Source organism: Cuculus canorus, chromosome 1 (assembly GCF_017976375.1).
Source record: "Cuculus canorus isolate bCucCan1 chromosome 1, bCucCan1.pri, whole genome shotgun sequence".
Classification (NCBI taxonomy): domain Eukaryota; kingdom Metazoa; phylum Chordata; class Aves; order Cuculiformes; family Cuculidae; genus Cuculus; species Cuculus canorus.
In genome coordinates, this window is record NC_071401.1 from 123,432,106 (window position 1) to 123,452,917 (window position 20,812).

The following is a 20,812-nucleotide window of genomic DNA, read 5'->3' on the forward strand; positions in this document are numbered from 1 at the left end:
TCTGAGGCAGTACAGGAGAGAGCTACTCAGACCTCAGTTTTGGTTTAACAAGAGGTCCAACTTTGTATAGTGGGACAGGATTTGAGTGACCTTATGAATTTCTCCTGCACATTTTGCCTAGTGCACTGTTACTCATCCTCTTTTTTTTTTTTTTTTCCAACATTTTTGTAGGCCTGCAGTGTGTTACCTCCTAGCACCTGTGCAATTCTGCTGCTTAGAAACTGCCAACTTTTTTCTCTCCATGGTAATTCTGGCACCTTCCCACAGTCTGGAGCTCAGTTCACTCCCTCTATTTCCATTTGCTCCCTCTTTTCTATCATACTTAATGGGAAAATGGGGTCCTTCCTGCCAGCAACTGCTTCAGCCATGAAGTGCTGCCTGAGCTTTCAGTGCCACTCCCATCACCCTAATGGTTCCACATAGACAGAGGGGAAGGAAGGGTTGTTGGGCACTGAGTGCACTGTCTTTGGAGGAAGTATTGCCATAATACTTACTTTGACTTCTCTCCCTTCTGCGAGCTCTGACCACAGCACTGAGCACTGGGTTACATACAGGGGGCTCCACAAGTGGGATCTGCCTGTACTGTAATCCTTTCCCAGCCATGAGAAGTGGCTCTTCATGCAGCATTGCTTGGACGGGTTTGGGGTGTCTCATTTGGCATGCCCAGTTTTCACAAGGAAGGGAGAAAAGATATTTCCTTTGAGAGTAAAGAAGAAAGAAGGACTTTTGTGTGAAGGAGTTTTTAAACTCCTTCAGGAGAAGAGAAAAGGGAATGGTGTGACTATCCAGGAGAATATCTAGAGGTACAAAAAAGAATATGTGGGTATTCCAGTTCTCTTGATGGCAGGTAACAAGTGAGGCAGCATGTGATAAAATGTGAGAAGTAGGAGAAGAGTGAATAGATTTATAGAAGTATTGTGTAAGGCAGCAGTTGAAAGGTAGGATTTCCAGGCAAAAGGTATTTGCACAAGTCTCAGAAGAGGATCCATTATCTTTTGTATAGCTGAGAATACAAGCCATTTGAGTAGAAAATGCCAGCTTCCATCGTCCTTAGTATTCCCAGCAAAAAGTGTATCACAAAAAGCCAACTGGAGAGCAGGACTCATTCTAACCACTTACTATTGAATATTTGTGCAGCACAGGGGTACCTTTCAAAACCTTCAGGCTAGGAACATGTTCTCTTACACCAGTAAATAGCTGGTGAGTGTTGCCCATGAGCTATTCCAGACCTTCAGGAAGGAGGGTAACATGACATTTGTTCTGATAATAGACTATCTTTACTTTTAAGTAACTAGCATCTGAAAAACTTGCTTTGTTCCTTGTGACAGGCCTCCAAAGCCACAGAAAACACAAAGTGAAAATTAAAATGAAGAAAAGCTTGACCTTTTGGTGTTGACGCAATTGAAAATAAGGCTGGAAGTGGCATGCTGGCTTGTAGCTCACTGGCTTGTAGCTCACTGCCTTGCTTCCTCTTTCTTGCCGTTGCCAGCTGCTGCCATCGTGAAGTCCACCACTGTTTAAAGTACGGGTATAGAAATGCATGCTTCTGACATTGGCCCCATTAGCCTTCCAAATACTGCCTTGGGACTATGGTTTAAGGATTTCAGGTTTGCTCTTTGTTCTTCGATTTCTTGTGTGAACATGAGCAGATCTGCATGAAATGCAAAGTCTCAGTATCCACAGCATGTTCCTTTGGGTACCCTTCTTTTTAACTGGGGTTTATTATAACGAGAAGAAAATGACATTTTTTGTCTCTATTGATCTCTGTTGGCCACCCTGGTAGCTTTGTGGGGGAAGCTCATGCAGTAGGGAATTCTTCTTGCCACCTGTTAAGAGAATTTGAAAGTAAGGGGTTTCAGTTGTTGGCAGTTCTGAGCTGCCTTGAGTTGAATTTGAAGCCCTTTTTTACTACAAGTAGCGTAGTAGGTGTGTCAGAGTTGTAAATCTCTCTCCAATGGGAATCTGTTGTATGTTACTAAAGGGATTGGGTAGTGACAGTGAACATGGAAGGATAGATCTTTCCCAGGAATGTGGAAGTATTGGTGTGGTTTAACAAATGGATCTCAGGCATGGGAAGTAACCCGTATTTGCCAGTGCCTGAAACAGAGGGATCTGGAATAAACCTCTGAAACCTATTTCCTTGTCCCTAAATGCTTCAGTTTTTCAGGGAAGAAACTGTGTCCTTATGTGTTTGAAGGGTTGCTAAGGGTGTGTTATCTCAGCAATTCCTACTTTTTTTGTTAACAGCAAGGTTCATATTGTGCTGAGAGGGCCCAGAAGAAGTGCTGAACGCTATTTTGGCCATCCATAACAACATTCCAGCGATACCAGTTTTCCAGATTATGCCTAGTATAATGTAACTGCCCATGTAAAATCCACTCTGCAGCTTAGTAGAGAGAAGATCTGTTTCCAGGACTGCTGGTCCCTCAGTTTGTATAGATTTACACACTGTTCACAATGAAAATAAATAATACATGAACATATGCACTGGCTAAGTGAAATTTCCTTCCGACTATAGTGAGACACTGGTTAATGGCAATTGTAAAATGTGTTTCTGTCTTCTTTTGCTAATCCTACTGTGTGTTTAAGAGTATGCCTTTATCTTTTTTGGTTTTGTTGGAAGTTGCCATCTTGTTTTTATTTTTCAATCTAATTGTTTCGATAATTTTTCATATGTTGGTAAGTTGTAGTTCTTGAACATGTTTCTGGCAGAATTTCCTCATCTGAATCAGAAATAATACAGCTGCTTAAGTGCCCTGAAAATGCTGTGCCTGCTACGTCTATATTACAATAATAGAAGCTTTGAAAATAAACTGATTGACATTAATCCCAAATGAAATGTTTACTCTCTGTTTAATACCTGGTGGGCAATTCAGTGCTCTGAATCTATATTGAATGAGAAAAATGTTTAAGAAACATTATTAAGGCTCAAAATTAGGTAGTCAGAATTCAGAGGTATATCTTAATGTGCATATATTATGAAATGGTGTTAAATAGTATGATCAAATATCGTGTTTTGTAGTCACTGAATTTATAGAATAAACCTTTCTTGAAGGCTCATTTGGAGGGTAGAAATATAAGACTCCTTCCCAAACCTGTCATGCATGTGGGCTAGACAGTTGAATGCTGTCCAGGGATCTGGATTTTTATCCTCCTGCCTCCACCATACAGTCCCATTTCATGTTGAACAGGTCAGTGAAAACAAGCTGTTTGCAGTTGAACAGTCCTTGCTCATACTCTAATTCACAGGAACCTGTCTTAAAACCTTATTGTCTGATACTGAGAAGTATCGGTCTCATAACTGTTGGCTCAGTAGGATTTATGCTAGAATATATAGAGACCTGGGAGAAATTGGATATAGATTTGAGGCATGTAAATTTTAAAGGATTTTTTCCCCTTTATTTTGGGTCTTGATCCCATTTGTAAACAGCAGATAACACAACTTAGGAATTCAGATACTGCACAAAAATTCATAAGGAGATTAAAATCTCTCTTCAGATAACAGTATTAGTTACATTATTTGTTCCTAGCCCCATTTCTAGCTGAACTGCTGTACTTGACATTTTATAAACGTGCTCTCCATACACTTCCTCACTCATCTGAGGCAGAATTGTGGTATAGAAGATGCTTTAGCAAATTTCAGTGTAGGATCTGATAATAGGGCCCGTCAGACAGCCTTTAGTATTGATTGATACTATCCTTCTTGCCCACAATTCTAATTGTATGTACCTGATAGTACCTCTTCAGGAAAGGAGGAGAGAGAGAGGAGATGTACTTTCTTAGCCTGTTACAAATCAAGGTGCCACTTTGGGGGCAGGATGCTGTATTTAGCAGTCCACATTCACATCTGCTCGGGCCTCATACAGGGAGTGTCATGCTTTGGTTGCAGTGCTGTTCACAGGGGTGCTGTGTACTCAGCTTCAAACTACAGCCATGGCATCTGACCATCCCTCAGCATCACCATCCCGTGTGCTTTTTTAGCTCTCTACCTTCAGGTATCACCCGCGTGTTCTGGCTCTGCTCTTTACTGTCTCGAACCAATGTTACTGCTCTGGATTGTCCCAAACCACACACTTTCTGCATCATATTTCAAGGTAAGAGTATTGCAGCCGGCCTTGATCTGTGGAGTGTCCTTAAGAGCTTGAGATCCAGTGGGCCATGAAAGCTGTCTCAGGAAGATGAGATTTGGCATTGCATTTTATGTAATGCACTGTGCTTTAGCTCTTAATGTGTGTGTAGAAAAACTGAAGTCCTTGCAAGAGAGAATGGTATCGCTGTGGTGTCCAGGAGACAAATTTTATTGGTGGGGTTTCTCTATTTTTTGCCTAGAACAACTGGGATTTTGAAAGTAAAATGTGAATATGAATGTACTTCGAACTATAGATCTCCAGTATAGGGAGAGAAGAGAGATGGAGCCAAGGAAAGCTACTCAATAAAATCAGCAGGAGACTCATATTTCCATGGGGTAGGAGCGCATTTCCCACTCAGGCACACTGAGTTGCTTTCTTGTTGACATGCTGAGGACAGTTTAATGAGAGCTGAGAAGTCCATTTAAGTCTAGGAGTCACTGAAGATCAACAGTTCCTACAGTCTAATCTGCATTATCATTAATCCAGTTAACAATCAACTGTTTTAACAATTAGCTCTGTAACTAGTTCAGTCCGTTAAGATCATTAAAACTCTTTGTTTCAATTTAATCTCCCAGGTTGCTATTTCTAGTAGGTGAGTATACTTATATACAAATGCTGAGTATGATATGGTAACTACTGATCTGGGTCTGTTGTAGCCACTTGGCCTACTATTTGTTTCTTTAATGATTCAGGAGAGAAATGCCTTTAGGTCCTATCGTAAACGGCCCTCTAAATCTTGAAAATCAATGAAAAATGAAAGGAAGTTAATTATAATTTGTACAGACAGCACTGTCTATTACTTAGATTGCTAAGTGGTTCCATTGCATGAGCTTGGATCATTCACGAAGGGAAGGCATAGGAATTGTCTGTGGTTTTTGTTCTGTTCAAAACTTTGTCAAACGCTTACTTTATACTGAGTTGTTCCCATTCCGTGCATCCAACTAAGTTTAAATTGCTTAGGCAAATGTAATCACAGAACATTTTGGTTGTATTGAAGAATGGGTTGATGAGAAAATGGAAGAGGAGACCAGAGAAATGTGTGTTCCTTTGCCTGTGTTCTGAAAAGCAGGCTGTGCAGAAGTTTCAGGAACAGAAGTTTCAGAAAAGCATTTCTTAGGCATCTCAAATCAAGTACTGCTCAAATCAGCAGATACTTCTGAAATTGTGCCATATGTGCCTTCGCTCATTCTCCACATAGGGGTAATAATGGTACTTCTAGAAAAAGGTTGTGAGAGATTTTGAAAATAAATTAGCTTAATGTTTTTGTGATGCAGTCAAGAATAAAGAATTGGATGAGGATGAAGACTGGAGGAACAAAAAGGAGCTGAAAGATGATAGTATGAAGTACAGTGTCATGCACCTGGCATCTAATGCAAATATAACTTCTATAAACATGGAGTTCATCAAGTGGAAGCTACAAAGACAGAAGAACTATCTGGGGGCATTGTTAGATCTTGGGATATTTGAGGTAGCACTTTCATGATCTGTACACTGTGGTCTTAAAAGGTCTCAGTGGCTATCAGAGAAGCCCTAATGCCATTGGGCTTCTGGGTGAACTCATCGGAACAGCTTTATAGCAGAAAGATGAGAGCAAACTGGAGAATGTGCCCAATGAGGCTGATAGCATGGTTGGAGGAATGGGTGCCCAGTTTTAAAAGGCAAAGAAAAATGTGTGGCTTATAAAATAAGCCACCATATAAAAATAACCATGTGATCCTTGCAAAATGAAGATGGTATGGCGAAGGTGAAGGAGGGATGAGTAAGAGAACAGTTTGTAAATATAACGAGGGTTAAAAGCAAGGTGGAAGGTAGCTGAGCTAAAGTACGCTTTTTGGCACAACAGTAAATAGGGATGAAATGAATGGGAGTAACTTTAGGCTGAAAATTAAATAGTTTGCAAGTATCAGACTAGTGACAGTCTGGGTCAGTATCCCAAAGACAGAGTGGAAGGAAGACCTCCTGTTGGTCTGCAAATGACGCTTGAAACCTTTGAGAAGGGTGTAAGCAGAATCTGGGCTCAGACTCAGGAGGTTGTATATGGTTAAATGTGTTAATTTTAGCAGATGCAGCATGAATGTTTGGACATTGTGCATGCAGTGCATATGGGCATTTGACCTTTTCCTTCTTTCAAGTGACATCAAGTCACTAGGAATTATCTCTAAATACCCTGGCCCTATACTTCAGAGCTTGAGCTGCTTTAATCTTAGTATGCCCCGGGGACCTGGATTACCAGCATATCTGTCCTGGAGAGTCTGGGAGCAGATGAGGACATGTTAAAATCCAGTCATGGATTTTAACAGTGCGACCAGAGAGGTCTGTTGAGTATGTGTGGAAAGGAGGGGATGTGTACATTTTCCATTAGCGTTTCCAAGATGCAGGAAAGTCTCACATCTGTTTGCTTCAGGATATCTACTTGTTCTGGTTCATGCAGCATATTTGAATGGAAAACTATCAGTTGCTTAAGGGCTGAAGGAAGAAATACTTTATCAGAGCGGGAACATTGCCATTCTCAGCCTTCGGGTGGCCTCCGCTTCATGTTTGTCACATGCGGTTGATATCTGCAAGGTACATGTGTCACTGCTGATGTGATGTGCCTTGTCATAAAAGCTCTGGTGACGTTTGGTGACCTCCTAAAGTCTAACGAAAGAGGTTTGCAACATATAAATGCCATCTGCCATGGCAAAGCAACTTTCCACTTCTCTAATCACATATGCCTCCTGTGAAATGCTGCATCACCTCGGAAAAAAATCAGCATATTAATGGAGGAAGCTTGTCATTTCACCTATTCCCAGATTCTTTACATAATTCATCTATTAACTTCTTTTTTTTTTTTTTTGCTTATTAGGAACCCTGAGGGGTGGAAGTTGCAGCAAATCTATGATAGCTTTCGAAGTTCCATTTCATTGGAGCCTTATTTACTTTCTGATTTTTTGGTACTCTGAATTGGAACCATTCTCCCTACAATCTTAATCTTTTGCCAATACTTGTGGGGTTCACTGATGAAAGCATGAAAAGTCTGAGTTGTTTCAGAAACATTTAAAAGGACTTTTGGGGGAAGGGTGGTGAAAAGAGGGGAGTTTCGTCATTAACCTGTGCTTATTCACTTAGTCCATTATGGGAAATGAGATGTGCTAATTGTTTAAAATTGATTCATCTGGTTTGCCAGTGTGTCATTCTGGTAGCTTCACATGTGGGATAAGGAGACCAAACTTTGCCTTCAGTTTTTGCCAGGCTGCCAGCTTACATAATGTACAGTTTTTTAATGAGTAGGGGCAGTTTTTACAGCCTGAAAAAAATAACCTGAATGTTTCATGCTTGGATAGGAGAGAAGAGCTCTTTGTCCACTTATCTTTTACTTCGCATACTGCTGTAGTTAGGTACTCTAGATTTTACACATAAGAGAAGACAAATTTTGTAAAGAGAGAGTTTATTGCGGTAAATGTGTACATGTTACAGGCCACATATACAACATGCTTGCATTAATTATGAGTAATGATGAGTACAAGCTACTTCAGATGGTGCTGAGGTAGAAAACTGCATCTCTACAGGCTGGTGAGAGGCAACAGATCTGTCTCGTCATGAATAGTGCTTTTGTGTGTTTTCCAAGAAGCGTGCAAGTATTGTGTAGCCCTCACAGCCCTTGGTGAAGAAGCTAGGTCTGTTTTTATCTCTGTATTACAGGCAGAGAAGGAAGTACACTGAAAAATGAAGTGACAAGACTAGCAAATCTGTGTAAGCAGCCAAACAAGATACCAGAAGCCCTGCCTTGCCAGTCTGTCTCATTACATCATGGCCTTGTGCCCTGTGCAAATCTCATTCTTTTGACTGCATTTGTACATAGCCTCAGTGATATAGCAGACTTCAGTACTGATTCTAATTCTGATTTTAGACATATAAGCCTGTAATTTCTCTGATATTAGATGTCCTCAGGGTCCTTATTGGTAAAAAAGATCTTTTCCTTTCTTCATTGGGGTATTGAGAGCTGATGCTAGCTGTGTATAGGTGTCACAGAATGGTTAAATAAAAAAAAATCACGCAGGGACTAGAGAAATTGAGAAGCCTGTGAGCATCACTCTGGCTGTGAGTGTTCTGAGGAGGCAGCGCTATGTTCTCAGTCCAGCATTTGCAAGGATAAGTCATTATACCGTGCTGCTCCCGTCATAGTGAACCATATGGTAAGGTCCTACTGTGCATGTACTGCCCCAAGGGTCCTGCTCGCAGATGGAGTGATGAAACCAAAAAGCCTGCTGTGCAGGAGTTCAGTAGGTTTTTTGTAACTGCATTGCCATGCAACCATTTGTTTGACCTGTTTTTATAGATTCTAATGGGTTCTGTAAAACGCGCTTATTCTTAATGGCCATTCATACAATTCCTATTTTGCCATTCTTAATTTTTATAACTTAATATGACGGTTAGGTAGGAGAAGTTTTTGCATTTGCTGCTTTGCAGAAATGACTGTTTTGCATGTTTTGGCCCTGAAACAGAAGGAGTAGCCATCTTTTTTGCATTAGTTGCAGAGCGAAAATTATTATACCACCAGTTACTGCAGGCTGGTTGGTGCAGTATAAAACTACACTCTGTTTCCTTGTGAAATTAGCCTATTCATGTGGCCTAGGAGATACATATGCAAGCAAACAGATGATAGTTGAACTCCTGAGAGTGTATTGTATAGCTTTTTATCACAGCCCAGTCGTAGCTGACATTTAAAATGTGCAACAAGAAAGAGGGAGTGAGATTAGGAGATGTCTCAGTAGAGGCACTGCAGCCCAGCTGGGCTTTTCAGAGCGAGAAACCGTACCCAACTGGGTATCGCTGGCTGGCATCAAAGTGCTGGCTTTGTTGTCTGCTTAAATAATAACCAGGTACACTGTGTGTGGGAAGGGATCATCAAGGGGAGAAATGCTATTTAGCATCGAGCTAAGGAAACAGCAAAGCACTGTTGTTTAACAGGCTGTATAAAGAGCCAGGCCTGCTGCTTTGCTTCCCATGCTTAGAAACTTTTTTTGTTTTAGGAACTTTCCGCTGTACTTTCTGTGAGACTGAAGTGGAGGAAGATGAGTCGGCGATGCCCAAAAAGGATGCAAGGACACTCGTGGCAAGATTTAATGAGCAGATTGAGCCCATTTATGCACTGCTTCGTGAGACGGAAGATGTTAACTTAGCCCATGAAATCCTCGAGCCAGAACCTACAGAGATTCCTGCCCTGAAGCAGAGGTGGGAACGTGCCTGGTCTTCTCTCACTGTGCTTCTTCCTTGTAGTGCATTCTTCCACTCCCTGAGGCTTTCCCAAACCTTGTGCAGCCTTTGGCTGCATTGAGGATTTACCTTTTCAACACTAACTATGCAAGCAACTGCCCCAAGAAATGTGTGGTTTATAAGGAGACTAAGGGCTGTAATAATTTTTTTACTAAACAAGGCAGATGACTGTCTTCTGGTCAGTCTCCTCCTGCATTTAGTTTTCTGTGAGTTGAGGTACTCAAATTACCTGCTTCTTGCTGTGCTGCAGCTGGTGTGTATACCAAGCCCTTGCCCCCAGTATTTAAGAAATGCAAACTGCAGCCACTTGGCAAAGCTCTGAAGGTGCCATCTACACTGTCTTATTTCTCTCAAATCCTTATCTTTCCTCTATTCCTTTTGTTTCTGCACAGCTTTTGAAACTAAGCTAATCAGCATTCTACACTTTGAGTTTCAAATCCGCATATAGCAGCATTCTAGTTTGAAGACGTTACTTGTAATAAGGTTTTTTTTTTTTTCTTCTGATTTTCTCCTACTTGTTATACACATCTTTTCGGGAGGAGGCCATGTTATAGTCAAAAACTCTTTATTCCTACCCATATTCCTACCCATGGGAAATGAAACTTTCTTTCAGAACCTTCCTAGCTGTACAAAAACAGATAATGTTTAAATAACGCAGAAAGATGTGGGGAGCTGTCAGTTCTGTCAGCTCTAGCGAAATGTGATGCAGTTCTCTGTGTTTAAAAAAAAATCAATTAAACACATGGGGGGAAATAAATGTACCACGAGGGGAAGTGTTCCCACAGTGCCTTGGGGTGCTTGGCTTTAGTTAATAGGAGAGCAAGCAGGACTCTTCCTTTTCTTTCTCCCAGGCTAACCTTGAGAGAGAATGTTCCTCGTATATTCATGCTAGACAGTTTCTAATTAATATAATAAAAAATTCTTTGTCTATTCATAGTCTTTTTCTAGCCAAGAAGGTAGCTAATTTTCCTCATCATCCTGATGGAAAAAACAGAAGCAATACAGAGAGGGGAAGAGACTTTTCCAAGGTCACTCAACACATCTTTGGTGTTATGAGGAGTCTTTGAAGCTTTATGCCCAAGCTGAATTGCTAGACTTTGTTTTAAAAACACTGATCTGTAGTTTGAGCAGTAGAACTGGGATAACCCCACCAGAAAAAGAGTCGTTTCTCAGTCTTCCCCTTCTGTGCACAGGAAATGACCACAGGAAAAGCCTGATGCAGTCCCATGATTAAAAAGCAGCATCCACTTTCTTGACTCTTAAATACTTAAAAAATATTGGAAATGATTGATTTCTCTGTGAAAGGAGTGACAAAATAAATAGGTAGCTTTTTAAATGCTTACTTGAACACAGCTTGCTTCAGCCCAATGATTTAATTATTTATTAACTGTTATTAATTCAGAGCAGGTAATTGCATGATAGCACTGCTGTGAGATTTTTTTAAGAAGTGCCAAACCCTGGGTTATTTATTCTCTCCCATTTTTACAAAATCATTGGCAAAACTGGCATTTGTGATTCTGAAACGACCAGAAAAAGCCATGAAGTGCAGTATGTTCTCTTTGCACTGATGCAGGCAACTTCATGTGTTTTCAGGGGAGTTACAGCTCTAAGTGACCACACTGACATTGCAGAGCTGTCATTCACATGTCATGGGAAACTGGACAGATATTCATTTAGACCTTTCTAGGAGGCTGTTAATTTTCTTAATCTTGGCAGAGCGTCATTAGCCCCACAGGTTTCAAAGTAAACCTACTTTACCTAAGCCCTTGTCTGTGGTTTTCTAAAACAGATGGATTTCAATAACCTCTCCATTTTCTTATGTCAAAATAGCATGGTTTACATAACAATAGTCTTCACAGAACTATTTTTCGGTGGTCATAATATCAAGGACCATGGGTTGTCTGTTGTGAAGTTGAAGCTCTTAAGAGCAGCAGAGTGAAAAAGTGCTTTATTTCAACACAGCACAAAAAGAGTTATTCGCTTTATGCAAGACCTTTTATTAACAGTCTGGGCAGGATTGAGATTTAAAATTTCAAGTTGTTTCCCCATTGCACAGTGTGGTTTTTGCAGGCGATACCTCTGCTATGTCAAGGATTATTTATGGCATCTTTAAAGATCTTTAGAGGCAGCAAACCAGTCATTAAGGGAGTTCCATCAGGGTAAAGCAACCAATGGGTAACAGAGCAAAATGTAGCCACATCTGGGCCACTGAGCTTCCACAGTTCCTAATTACAGGATGGCTATTCAAAGTCTAAACCTAGGGGAGGAAAAAGCAGATCTTGGATCTAAGAGAGAGAGAGAGAAAGAGATTTAAGAGTGTGTTCCCTTCACCTGCTCTGTGGTGCCTGTAAGGTTGCTGAACAGTAAGATCTCTTCTTTCAGTAAGGAGTATTGCCCTGGCCATGTAGTCTTGAGGGGCTGTGCATTCCTGCCAACAGTGTCACTTAAGATGCAGTTCCAAGAACAAAAGGTCCTGGATTGAAGCACATTTGCAAAGCTCAATGAGGTCTGAAAGTAGCCAGAAAGTGCCTAAATGGTTCCTTCTAAGTGTGGGACATTACAGTGCATGGCTTAAAGTAACAAGTATTGTAGGTGTCTCTTAGAATTGTTACTTTCATTTTTCAGATGTTCTGGATGTCATGGAATAAGTCTTCTGCTAATTCATAGAAGCACAGAAATGATACTGCATAGGGAAAAAAAGTCCATTTCAGGCACACTTGCAGGGACTTCTGTGCAAAAGTATTATTAAACAGTTCCTGGCACTACTGAGTGTTCAGCTGTCACACTGCAGTCATGAGGAGGGAGAGCTTGGGAGAGAGCTGTATTGTGTATCTTGTGAAGAAAGTGGATTACATAAAATCGTCAGGGAAACGCTAGTTAGAGATTTCTATTGTGTGGGAAGCAGAGTGGTACTTTTCACAGAACACATGCCTGTCTTGGAGAGCTGAAAGGTACCAACACATTAAATAATGCACTGGGAAGAAGGTCTCTGTGTGGTTCCTTAGATTATATAAGCAATACATGTGAATGAGTGTTCTGCCCCAAAATTCAAGGCTGCTGTGAAGTTCTAGCAAGGCTGGCTGCAGGAGAGAACTTGTTAGTGTGTGGATGCATGCTTACATGGATGCTGTAAAGTGTTTTGCTAACAGACCCCCAGCAAACTCACAGTTAGGAGGCTGGGAGTAGCCCTCAATCCAAACTGTGGCTGAACACAAAACTATTTTTTAGCTGGAGAAGAGACATGATTTGTGTTCTCCCCTCACTGTTCACCCCTAAAAATCCAGCAGAATTAGCTCATCAAGGAGTGTTTAAGTTGTTGCTGAATTAAGAAGATTCCATATTACTCCGGTCTTCTCCAACTGCAACCTTATTTTAGTATCTTGATTGGAGAAGAGGTCATTGGGTAGATGGCGGTGAGTGAACCATGCTCACTGACAAGTGCTGGCAGTTCAGCTGGCAGCAGAGCAGGGGTATTGTGAGTATCCTTGATGGATTTGCTCTGGACAAGAGGCGGGAGTCCAGGCAGGTCAGGTCTTCACCTGTGAAAAGCCTTAGGTATAAGTGGCAGACAGATGACTGAAATTACATGGCTGAGGGTGGGTGCATTCTGCAGTGGATGTGTTTCTCCGAGAAGATGAAATATGATTTTGAAGTAGAGGTAGAGGAACAGTCATGTTTGGCTTTCCCCACCCAGAGAGTTTCCATTCAGCTGCTTTCCCTGATCAACATGTATGAAGCAGCACATGCCAGGGAGAGTATTTTAGGCTCACTGCCATCACTGTGCGGAAAATACTCCACCTGTGGTCCTCCTTCCACCAGATCCAAGCAGGAATGTTTCTTTCTCCATCAGTCTCCTGAGCTAGAAGGGAACCCAGAGGAAAATGTGCTGGCTGCAGCTCCTCTCAGAAAACAGAAGAGGGCCAAGCTTTGACTGTTGTGCCCTTCACATTGGTCATCACCTTTTTCTTTCCAGTTTTTCCATGATGAAGACAGTTCTATCTTGCCTCCTCCCACACACCATCACCATAGAAAGTCTTTTGCTCAGCCCCAGTCCTCTGGTTTGAAGTTGACCTCTTATCTTTCTCCTTCTCTGCCTGGACTCTTTAGTTCTCCCAAAGCTGTGGATAGTACAGATCTCGCGTCATTTAGGGTTTCTGATTAGAGACCCACAAGTTCCACAAACCAGCAAGCTGGTGTTGAAATTCCTGGCACCACATGTTAGAAATGAGAATGCAAGGTCTCGATGCAGATCACGAGAGGTAACTAAGCATGGCTTATATGTTGAAATGCTAGCCAAGAAAGGGCTTGTTCTGAGTGTTCTGTGTTTGTCTCTTTGACTTTTATATAGCAAAGAACGTGCAGCTGGTACTGGTTCAGGGACAGCAGCTGGCCTTGCAGGTGGACACCATCGGGAAGCATGGACTACAAAAGGACCATCATATGAGGACTTGTATACCCAGAACGTTGTCATCAGCATGGAGGACCAGGAGGATCTTAACCGATCTGCAGGCGAAGGAAAGCCAGTCAGAGAGAGGCCAATTTGGCTAAGGGAGAGCACAGTGCAAGGGGCTTATGACCCTGATGAAATCAAAGATGGTAAGAAAATTCACAGAGCTGAAGTATTGCTCTGCTTATGTGATGCTCTTAATGTGCTGTCAAAAATTCCTTCCCCTGTATGTGTACAGCTGCTCCCAACACTGTGGATTTTGTCTGCTCCCCTCTGCTGTGCAAAGGTAGGTAAATGTAAAACATCCTGACTTATTAGATCCAAGATTGAAACCTAGTTCAGTAAAGCTGAGTTGCCCACAAAATCGTTTGTGGACTTCTAAAATGTTAATTATCTGTTAGATCTTCCAGCTTGAGTGTTTATTGCTTTGGGATGAAGATCTTTCAGGTTCATTGAGAAAGCTGCTGCCCTAACAGGTCACTGCTGAAAGCTAACAGTTATTGACTTTTGGTGACTCTGAAGCCTGCCACGTCTATCAGCAGTGGTTTTGTGCTCCCAGCCACCTTCTCACCAATTGTTTGTCAAAATGTGATTTATATGAAGAGTATGGCTTCTGGAAGTACAGTAGGAAGGTCTGTCACCATGGCAGATGAGTCTTTGTTGCTTTCTGTGTGTTTCTTCTTATCTTTGTTTTTATTTTCATACATGTTAGGGTTAGGTTGTCCATACACAATAATCAAGATATTGTAACCACTAATAGAAACATTCTGCTTTGGTAAGCATGCCGTTTCAGCTCACACATTAAAAATAAGAAATACAGACTTTTTATGATTTTTACGAGAGTGAATCAATTGATTCGATCTTCCAAGTCATTTGAGGGTTATAGACTGAAACTTTTGATGGCCTTGGAAGAGAAGATGGCAAAAGGGAACTGCATGAGTGAGTATGAGAACCTGGAACCAGTGCAGTGCTCAGGAAAGGAGTGGAATATGTAGGTATGGCAGAAGTGAAGAAAATGGATGTCAAATAATGGTCAGAGCGTAGGTAATGAACTTGTTTGCACGCAATGCCTTTCAAACATACAGATCCCCAAACAATTTCCAAGTAGATTAAACAAAGTGAGGTGATTGAACAACCTCCCTCTGCAGTCTGTAGCAGATGATGTTGTTACTCACCAGCCATGGTGCATTCCCACCCCGTTTTTCTGCTAGACATTCAATTCACCTGTAGTTTTAAATTGACTCCTTGAGGTGACATTCATTGTAGACAGCATTACATGTAGACATTGTAGACATTGTAGAGAGCCTTCAGGTACCACTGAAAGACGTGGAGGGGGAGTGTGTCTCAGCATGATGGCATCGCTGCTTAACCTTTGCCACTACTGGAGATTGAAGAGGAGGCTTGTGGAAATTGCCTGAAATTGCTGTTGCAACACATTTCTGTAGCTCTTGGATGACGTAAACGAGGAGGAAGAAAACTTGGAACCATTGATGGAAAAGTCTCATTGCTTAGATTTGGCAGGAGCAGTTCTTGCCAGCAAGAGACAGCCCCACTCCTGAGCCACAAAGCCAGACTTGTGAAGCTACCCTAGGCCGTTGTCACTTCATGGCTCTCAATGTGATGCAGTACAATATTATTTCACAAGATATGCTCTCCTGTAGCCTCTCATAATCTACAGTCACAAGCAATGAGCTGAGCACAAGGCTGCCAACAACAGCACCTTTATTCTTTCTTTCAAGAATTTTGCCCATGCGCTAATATTATTAGTTGTACCTCTCACCCGTTACTACAGCTTTGTTTACAATGAAAACACAAGTCCAATGAAGTTAGGAGTGGGCCTTTTGGCCTTTGTTTTACCACAGGAAAGGTGTGACCACAGACTCCCTTGGCTTTTAGTACTAAATGCAGAACTTACTTCCTTAGTTTACCTGCTTCTCAGCATTTTTTCATCTTGAGTTGAAAAAAGGAACCAGTGAAATTTTTGACCCTGGGAGGAAGGCTTGGGTGCCAACTGCCGGGATGTGGTGCTGAAGCCATGGGTGTCCAGCTCTTGGAGAAGGCAGCAAATGACATTAATGTATGAAGGCACAAAGCTTCAGCAATTGTTCATAGGCAACGTCGTTTTGTGCAAGACAGATAGTTTGCCACGGGGAGTCTGTCCTGCTTTTTAGGCCTTGGTTTTACATAAGGTTCTCTGTATTTCATTTTTTGTTCTGGTTTTGGTTTGATTTTTTTTTCCATACTGCCTGTAGGTTTATTGGTGCTGGGTGGACTCACATTCCTCTCAGCAAATGTCAGATTAGGAGAGGGTTTCTGTGTAATGCTGCTTTTTGAACAAATTTTATATTTTGAATCTGTGAACTGCACCCAAGCCAAATCAAACCCTCTCAGTTGCTGCACAGCCAAGCTTACTGAAAGAGGAGCACAGGCCATGTGTCTGTCACCTGGGAGTCTGCAATCCCCTTCAAATCAGAGGTCCAGGTAGAGAGCCTGAGAGACTGTCTGGGCTGTGTTTCAGCTTGGAGAGCTGGAGCTATTCTAACGCAGTCTTCCACGCTGTGCTGTGGAGCTTGCCTGCAGGCTGTAAGTTGCATCTGCTTCACGAGATAGATCCTGCTTGCTACCACCATGTTCCTGTAATGAGCTTTTCCCCTTCCCACCTGGTAGTAGGTGCACTGCTGAGCTTGCCAGACACAGCTACTTTGACTGTTGTTTTATAACACATGGTTTCTGCATACTCCTTGTCTGCCTGGATTCATCTGCTTCTCTGTCTTAATCCATATAGATGGGGAGCTTGACTGGGCAAGGCCTGGTTTTGGTTCTGTCTTTTATGGCCTGTGCAAGCAACACCCCACGGTCTTTGTCATCACTACAAGTTATCCAGGCTGTGGTCATACAACCTAGAAAGGGACAAAAAGGAAACAGTCTGTGCTTGTTCACCTGTTAAACAGCACGGAGATATTTGCTGTGTCTCTGACACGTGTTGTCATTAGGTGCATAGGCTGGATATGCGGAATCCCAGATTTAGGTCCTAAGGACTCCTTTCTCCTCCACAATGTGGTAAGTGCATCAGCCCAGCTGAGGGACACCTGAGCTGGAATCCTTCCTGGGGGCTCTTTTCCAGGTGCCTGCACATCATGTGTTTTGTTATCTTCTCTTGCGATGTGCTCCTGTGCAGCTGGGAGCCACAGCGACTCCAGGCCTCCCAGCTCTGAGGAAATGTCATTACTTGCTCTGCTGTTATGAGAAAAAGTATCTGTCTTTTAAGTGAAGGAGGAGCTGGCATAGAGAAAGGGTATGACTTAACCAAGCATGCCTAGTGGCAGTAATGAATACAGGTCCAGAAATCTTTCAGGGCCTTTCCCCAGAGCTCTGTGAGGAAAAGATCATTCCCTTGTGTTTCTTTCCAGGGAGCAGGGATCTGGATGCCTTCCAGGAGCGTGAAGAGAGCCGGGCAGCTCTGGATGATAATGAGGAGGTGATGCGTGCTCTGCTTATCCATGAGAAGAAGACACCTTCTGCTTCAGCAGTCACTATTGGAGGTGCCGCTCCTCTCTCCAGTGCCAACGCTAGTGACTCTGAGAGTGAGACAAGCGAGTCAGAGGATGAATCCCCTCCCCGCCCTCCCGCCACAGCCACCACAACTTATGGGCTGGAGGATGAGGATGAAGATGAAGAGTTTGAGGTGGTGGCAGAGGACCCCACTGTCACGGTGGCTGGGCGTCCGCATTCATACAGCCAAGTGAGCCAGCGCCCTGAGCTGGTGGCTCAGATGACGCCAGAAGAAAAAGAAGTTTACATAGCCATGGGGCGACGCATGTTTGAGGATATGTTTGATTAACTGCTTCCTGCCACGGCATTTTTTAAAAAGTGACTTTTTAAGCCAGAGACTCCCTAGTGAAACAGAAGACTAAAGTGCATCTTTCCTCCCCTGTGCATAGGGACACTGAGGCTAGGGACTGCTAATCTCAAGCATCTTGCCCACCAGAGAGGGGGAGCAGGAGGGCTGCATGTGCCAAAACGGGTAGTGGAGGACAAGTCTCAGAAGTGAGAGTGCTTGCAAGGTGAAAATCTGCTTCAGAGTGCCCTGCACCTTCTCCAAGGCCTGATCAGCTGCCTGCCCCCAATTGCTTTGAGTTTTTTTTTGTCACAGATCCTAATTAAGTCCACATCCCTGCCCTCAGAGGATGTTAAGTGCTCCGTGGTCTCGTCAGAGTGCTCTGCAGAGGAGGGTGTAAGTAATGTTACAGCTACCTGTGCTCAGTGAGGGGAGAGGAGAGGGAAATGCTTGCCTGCTAATGGTGAGCTTGGGCAGGGCTTGTACTTGACCTCCTGCCAGCAGCCACTGGCCACTGGCTATTTCTAAGCAGCCCTGTGGGCAGCAACATTTTCTTGCTCTCATTTGTTCCTCACTAGGTCTCAGCACCTCAAGGTCAGGGGTATCTTGAAGCACGCAGAGTGGAAGCCTTGGCAAGCACAGCCAGTCACTCTTTGCCAGTGTAATGCAAGCTCTCCATGGATCTAAGCTCTCAGAGCACTTTGATTTATCAGGAGATACCTTCATTTTCCAGTATTGCTGCCTATCACTTCTGCCTAGCCCTGTCCAGACTCTAGTGTTGCAGACTGTTCATATTGGGCAGGGCTGCAGTCAGGCAGTGCCAGAGAAATAACGTAGCCAGTTTTGATTTGCAGTCGCACCAGGGCTGTATCATCTTAAGAGGAGATATGCAATTTTGAATTCTGCTTTGGCACACTGTTTTACCATAGGAAAACATTCATCAGTGCCTACAGAGCAATATCATATTTTTAACATTTTTCTCTTCCAGGTGAAAATGTTGGTTTTTTTACAATTGTTGTGTTTTCCTATCCAGTCGTACAGTGAAATAAAATGATAAAAATAATTTTGTGTTCCAGGAGGTGGGGGCAATATTATGTGCTGTTCGGTTTACATGGACAGCATGGATTTGCTGTTCACTGAGACTGTAAATCTGTTTTATACTGCTCTCTATGTTCTGCTAAACTTGTAATGCCTCCCTTGTGGTTTTATTTTCAGCTGCTTGATATTTTGAGACGCCCCTTTTTCTTTTTTTTTAATCGTATTTTAAATTTGCTTTTAAGTCATTTTAAAGAGTAATAAAAGAAGATTCTCCCCTTTGTCATCTTTGTCATGTGCCTAGTTGGGAACGTGGTTTGCTTATGTTGATTTACTCGATTAAAGAAAAAAAAAGGCAATTTGAAGCTCTCCTTTGAAAGAAGAACTATTTGAAATGGATCGCCCATCCGTGGAGGTGTTCAAGGCTGGGTTGGACGGGGCTTTGAGCAACATGATCCAGTGGAAGGTGTCCCTGCCCATGGACAGGGACATGATTCTGTGATCTTGAAGGTCCTTTTCAATACAAACCATCCTATGATTCCATTAAATCCCCCTGAACATTGTTTCTTCTCACCAGAGTTTCCTCAAATGCCTTCTGGAATCTCCTGGACTTCCAGAAAGGAAGTTTCATTACACTGGTGCCCATGAGAGGCCCTTTTCAATCAGCAGTATTATTCCTTCCCTCATTCCATAAGGGAAGTGTAGGCTGCTGGTGGAGGTCTTGCAGACATCATGTTGCAAGTTAAAAGGGCACTCTTGTGTAGGCAGATTGAAGATCTGGTAGCAGACTTCTAGGTATCAAAGCCACAGAGCTGCTAAGCCAGATTCAATGATCAGCTAGCTGTACCAATGCTGCCTAGATTTAATCTGGTTGAATGCAAAGTTAACAATGGAGACAAGCAGGTATATTTACGAGGAGCCAAAGACAGAAACTGAGAACAAATCCACAATACAATAAAACTGCTCGTGCTTGTAGCTCGACAGTAGTTTATACTGAGTTTTTAGTCTGCAAAATCAAACTAATTTATTAAAGTTCAAGTGAAGCAACACTGGCTTTTACTACAACAGCACTGATATCCAGTGTAACCATCTGTAAAGTAGTGATTTTACTTAATAAACAAATTTAATTGAGGTTTGTAATGTAATGGTAATTGTTATCCAGCGAGGCATATCTTGCATATGAGGGGCTCAGCGAAGTCTCAGGAGGACTGGTGAGGTCAAGACACACGAGCAGATGCCGTCATTGTTTCCTGCCCTGTCTTAGCAGGTCCTGGTTCACGGAAAGGATGGCTGCTCTGCTCCGTTCCAGCTGGTTAGGGCTGTCGTTGGAAGGACAACTCTGTTGTTACCACCCTGTCATGACAAGCCCTGGTTGAATGGACAGGAGCACATAACAATCAACAGTGCCTTTTTTTCTTTTTTTTTTTTTTTCTGCAGCTGTAGCAGGGCTCCGCACACATGCTGGAAGAGGAGGAACAGCCACTCCTGAAAGCAAAGCCAGCCACTGCGAGGAGGTTGGTGCTAATGCAAGGGATAAAGCCATCAATTCTGAGGAAGGCCCCAGCCATTTCCTCTGGCTGCTGGGCCATGCATGCAGCTTTGTTAACCCAGTAAAAGGGAGCACAGCAACAGGACAAGGAGAAACAGTTTTAAGCTGAAGGAGGGGACATTTAGATTAAGTATTAAGAAGATTTGTTTTACTGAGAGGGTGGTGAGGCACTGGCCCAGGTTGCCCAAAGAAGTGGTTGCCCCATCCCTGGAGGTGTTCAAGACCAGGTTGGATGAGGCTTTGAGCAACCTGATCCAGTGGGAGTTGTCACTGCCCATGGCAGGGATGGAACTGGATACTCTTTAAGGTCTCTTCTGACCCAAACAATTCTATGATTCTAACACCGTTAGCGTGGTTAAACACTGAAGCTTTCCTGGTTGAACTTTCTGTCTGACCCCATTCAGACCAGTTTCTGAGCCTGTGATCAGCCTAAAGTGCATTTTGCCTGTGAGTGCGCTTGAGGTCAGGGCACTGCAGCTCAGGCTGAAAATAAAAACGCATTCCTCATGTTGCTCATACTCCTCTCTCCAAAGGTCAGAGAGGCCAGGTGCCTCTCC

At 42.8% G+C, this 20,812-nt stretch overlaps 1 protein-coding gene across 3 annotated transcripts in view; it reads left to right on the forward strand.

Moving 5' to 3' along the window:
• The window catches only part of GTF2E1 (general transcription factor IIE subunit 1), a 55,761-nt gene extending 36,751 nt beyond the window's left edge, over positions 1–19,010 (forward strand). For all 3 annotated transcript variants that reach the window (XM_054065841.1, XM_054065831.1, XM_054065851.1), the window contains exons 3-5: positions 9,143–9,344; positions 13,735–13,982; positions 17,244–19,010. In XM_054065841.1, the coding sequence (XP_053921816.1) occupies positions 9,143–9,344; positions 13,735–13,982; positions 17,244–17,674 (881 nt within the window). In that variant the 3' untranslated portion in view covers positions 17,675–19,010. The remainder of the gene's footprint in view (positions 1–9,142; positions 9,345–13,734; positions 13,983–17,243) is intronic.
• The last annotated feature ends 1,802 nt before the right edge of the window (positions 19,011–20,812 follow it).